The sequence below is a fragment of the Mercurialis annua genome, linkage group LG5 (assembly GCF_937616625.2).
Source record: "Mercurialis annua linkage group LG5, ddMerAnnu1.2, whole genome shotgun sequence".
Classification (NCBI taxonomy): domain Eukaryota; kingdom Viridiplantae; phylum Streptophyta; class Magnoliopsida; order Malpighiales; family Euphorbiaceae; genus Mercurialis; species Mercurialis annua.
This window is the reverse complement of record NC_065574.1, coordinates 52,007,761-52,012,789: the sequence shown is the minus strand read 5'-3', so window position 1 is coordinate 52,012,789 and position 5,029 is coordinate 52,007,761. Positions and strand designations below refer to the sequence as shown.

At 33.3% G+C, this 5,029-nt stretch overlaps 1 protein-coding gene across 1 annotated transcript; it reads right to left on the bottom strand.

The window, feature by feature from the left end:
• Positions 1-245: 245 nt before the first annotated feature.
• On the bottom strand, positions 246-2,754 carry LOC126681077 (uncharacterized). The gene is made up of 4 exons (XM_050376455.2): positions 2,349-2,754; positions 2,190-2,271; positions 1,993-2,109; positions 246-714 (listed from the first exon to the last, which is right to left on the bottom strand). Exons 1-4 carry the CDS (start codon positions 2,465-2,467, stop codon positions 664-666), a joined length of 369 nt encoding a protein of 122 aa, XP_050232412.1. The 5' UTR covers positions 2,468-2,754; the 3' UTR covers positions 246-663.
• Positions 2,755-5,029: the final 2,275 nt, after the last annotated feature.

Sequence of the window (5,029 nt, the reverse complement as noted above, 5' to 3'; positions counted from 1 at the left end):
ATTTTTAATTTAGTATCTTATGTCAAATTCAATATTTTATATCAATTTTGATATGTTTGTGCTTCACGCACTCTAAAAATGCGAGAGTGAGCATACTTGATCATATTGTGAAGAATTATGAAATTGTAAAATAGACTAGACCTAATTTATATGAACTCGTCCTGCAAGTCGAAGGATTGTGACGATCCTTTGCTCAAATCATATACATAGATATGCATTATGTATACCTCATTACACACTAAAAGTGATCCCAAAAAGAAAAACTATCTAATATAACCGACGTCACATCATTTTACAACATATCTCAAACTTGAAACATGTGAGTTTGGTTTTAGACATTTGTTGGCTGTTTTAACTAAAAAAATATATGAAACTTATGAACACAGAAGAAGTGTGTTGTATACGACCGTAACACATCTATTATAAATTCATTGAAAAACAGTTAAACCAGCTTCTTTGCCTCTAAATGAAAAGAAGTTACGACAAGTCCAAATATTTATGTAGACTAACAAAACTCCATCTGATTCAACACTATTGCTTGCATCTCACAGAATGAAAATCGCGATGGTCTTTCATCATCAGATAAGATCGAAAGATGCAAAGAGTTTTGTTTTTCATCATATTGTCAGCTAATTTCCCAGGCGGCTGATTTACATTATATCTTTAGCCACTTCCATCAAGTTCTCCATGAGACAGAAGGTGTGCCATATATTGCTGCAAAACAAGCAAAATTATTATTAGGTAAAGTCTAGTAGCAAACAAGTATGCCAACACCCGAATTCTTGGCAACTACAAGAAAAATGACAAATTGTGCATATTATTACTCTGATCCTATCATTTCGAGAACAGTCAATTTAATCATAATGTTTTTGCATGATCCTCTAATTAAAACTCGGCCATAAACACTTTCCATAGGATAACTCATTTAGCGCTTATGTGTATTTAGCAGGAACTACCCCTATCAGGAATGAGTTTACCCGGAACAAAGATTGAAAATGTTAAGAGAGGCAGTAGAGAGACGAAAACAGCACATTGAAAACAGAAATCTGATTCCGCAGCATAGCAGTTTATAAATTTCTCTCATAAAGTCAAATACAATCTATATTGCACCTAAACTTCTCGAATTCTACATTTCGCCATTATATTTCTGCTTACACAAACGCTTCCGAATCTCCAAAATTCTATATTCATACCCTACTATTAATAAAAAATATCATTTTGCCGTTTCTGTTTCAGTGTTTCTCCTTTCGATATTTCCTTTTCCATTTTCGTGCTACATAGAGTGAAATCTGAGCTCGCACCATTAAGTAAGTACTTCCCTATGCACTACACTACACTATACCATCACAATTGATATCTGTTTTATAATCACATATACGAACTAGCGAGCAGAATGTTTTTGCACGATCCTCTAATTAAAACTCACTAACTCAGCCAGAGACACTGTCAATAGAATAATTCATTTAGCGCTTATGCGTATTGAGCAGGAACCACCCCTATGAGAAATAAGGTAACCCGGAACAAAGATTCAAAATGCTAAGAGAGAGGTAGTAGAGAGAGGGAAACAGCACCTTAGAAACAGAAATCCAATTCCCCAGCATTGAAATTTATAAATTTCTTTCATCAAGTCAAGTGCAATCTATATTGCACAAAAAATTCTCGAATTCTACATTTCACCATTATATTTCCAGTTCCAGAAACACTTCTGAAACTCAGACATTTACTATCTATAACCTACTCTTATAAAAAAATATCATTTTGCCGTTTCTCTTTTCAATTTTCATGCTACATAAACTGCAATATGAGCTCGCACAATTAACTGAGTACTTCCGTATGCACTACAGTACAGTACACTACACTATCACAATTGATATCTATTCTACAATCAGATATATAAACTAGGAAGCAGAATGTAATTTTAGGGGTTGACAGAACTTTCAAATACAGAATAACAAAGATGTGTGGCCTCCTAGTTGCATTAACGGAACTTACAGCATGATAAGCATAAGGTGATTTTCCTTGACGTTCAAAGTGCTTAGCCATGATGCAGTACTCAATTGGGCTCCACTCTTCCGATTCGAAGCAATTTCCTAGCGCAGCTTTGTATAACTAAACCAAAATACAATAAAATCACACCTACAGTACAAAACTTAAAATATCAAACAAACCAAATAGTAGCTATTACAGACCTTAGTAGTGTCTGTTAAAAGTTCAGTTCCAGCAGGGTATGATGCATAATATTGATCAGCCCTTGAAAACCCAGCTCTAGTTCTGTAATAAAACACAAAGATTAGTACTATGATTAACAAAAATGTAAGAGAAGATATTAAGATTCATTTCAGACTCACGTATTGCTTGTATAAGCGTAGGCTACGATAGCAGAGAAGCAGTAGAACCCAGAATAAGACACGATTCTCCGCAGCTTTTGAATGTTTAGTGTTTCCTTAAACCCTTCTAAGACCATCATAATTTGGGGATGCCTTTCACCTGAATAAATGAAGTTGAGCGAAGATTAGTCACTCAGGCATTTGATCGAACAGCTTGTGTGCAGAAGGATACGATGTATATAAGACTCATCCGCAAAAGAAAAGATAATTCTAATTCTATATATTTACTCCATCGTAACACATTTAATTGGTGTTTCAAATAATAAGAACAATGTGTTTAATTTTAATAACCTTAATTTAATATTTACTAATTAAATAGTTGTAAGATAATAGAAAAAGATTTTACTAAATCGTTAAAATAAAGATGGGTTTCTTAAAAGTATTTGCATGATCTTATTCTATTAGATCATTAAAAACAACATGATAATGATATATAGAGACTTACGGATATGATTAAATAGCAATATTTAAATTAAATAAGAGGCCTAATATTTTTAAAAAAAATCAGACTTTGTAATCTCTTGTTCGATCCTACCGTGACGTTGAAAATTTATCGATTTTACTATATTTCGCATTTTCTCGTTCAGTTGTACCCTAAAATATTAAATTGACGCCTTTTTCATTTGGAAAAAATTCAAAAATGTTCTCTATGTATAGCATTGTATTAATTGTACACGTTTAAAATTTATTTAGATTTAGTTAAATTATTTAAAAATTTAAATTAGTTTTAAATTTGATTATGGTTTTTAGTTAGTTTTTAAAAATAAAGGACTTATTTATACTTTTTTGAATGCAAATGAATTTAATTTTATCTTTACACATGGTTAATCGAATGATTTCATTATTTAAATAAAAAATTGACAAAAATTAAAAAATTGGAAAATGAAACGATAAAATTGACAAGTTTTCAACGCCAAAATAGGATGGAAAAGAGCCTATAAGGTCGAATTTTTTTAAGGCATTATGCCTAAATAAAATTAGGGTACAATTAAAGCGATAAAATATTAAATAGGTTAAAATTGACAAGTTTTTAATATTAAGATAGGATCGAAAAGGAAATATAAGATTGGTTTTTTTTGTAAGACATTAGGCCTTGATTTACCAATCACAGTTAGGAACAATTTTGGATAATTTCTTGACAGCAGATTGAATATATGTGAAACTACTTAATTTGGGCAAGTATTTTCAATTGTATTAATAAGAGTTTATTTATACTTTTTGAAAAGATATAGCATCTTTTCGAACTTTTGCCACCACTCAACTTATATAAGATGCAACGACGGATAGGAAAACAGAACTTCTTCAAAATTCTCAGATTCTCTTCAAAAATCTCAAAAATTCTAAAAGCTCAAAATTCTTCTCGAAAATTCTCTGAACAGTTCATTCGATTTTCATAAAATTAGAAATGAATAATCCAAGAAAATCCCAGCCTCCATTTCTCACAAATCAAGAAACTGACTTGACAAATTTAAATGTGTTAGCCGATGCTGCTCTTATGGAGATATATGCCGGTGCCGGTATTAAAGAAACGACCAACATCGCCGATGGTGGACTAATGGGAAGTGAAATGGAGATTTATGCCGGTGCCGGTATTAAAGAAACGACAAGTGATATTGAGATTCTTGCCGGTGCCGGTATTAAAGAAACGACAAGTGATATTGAGATTCTTGCCGGTGCCGGTATTAAAGAAACGACAAGTGATATGGAGATTTGCGGTGCCGGTATTAAAGAAACGACAAGTGATATTGAGATTCTTGCCGGTGCCGGTATTAAAGAAACGACAAGTGATATGGAGATTTGCGGTGCCGGTATTAAAGAACCGACGAACTTCGTGGATGGTGCACTAATGGGAAGTGATACAAAGATTCTTGCCACCGACGTGGCCAAAAAGAAGGACGAATACCCAGGTTTAATATCAATATATGAACTCCGTATTCTGAATGCAACATTGAACAATAGGCAGGTTTTGGGTCTGAAAAACAAAATTAATCTTGTGATCAGGAATGGCGTAGAGGGCCATGTTGGAGTACTGGATGAGGGAAACTTGATGAGTGTTTGGGAGATTATAAAACCAAATAGTAAAGATGGTATTCTGATTCTTCGAGACAAATCCTTTGCTTTTGGGCGAGTGGTATTTGGGTGTATGATAGACTTCATGTTTATATTGTCACAAGTTGGGAAGAAAGAAATGCATGTTAAGTTTGAAGTGATGAAAAATGCACTGGAGTGGGTTTGTAGAAATGAGACCACCTTGATTATTCATAGGGCTATTAAGATGATTACTGAAACAATAACGAAGCTTGATTTGAAGAATCCTTTGGTCATCAACTACGAAGATGACGAAAGTTTTAGTGATGTGATTATTAGTAAGTTGATGAGACTGATTTTCAAACTAGAACTCTTTCTAATGGATAAGAGATTGGATGTTGTGGCATCTGAGGTGCAGCTTTTGGAGGAGCTTAATAAAGAATTAGATGGTCTATCCGACATGGGTCTTGAGATTACAAAGGAGGTGAAAGAAGCTCTTGAACGATATGGCATACTTGGGTTCAAATTTGAGTGTGGATGCCGAGTTTAACAACCTTAGGTTCCAGGGTTAGCAAGTGAATTCTGTTTATGTCATTTCTATCTTTCATTTTGTT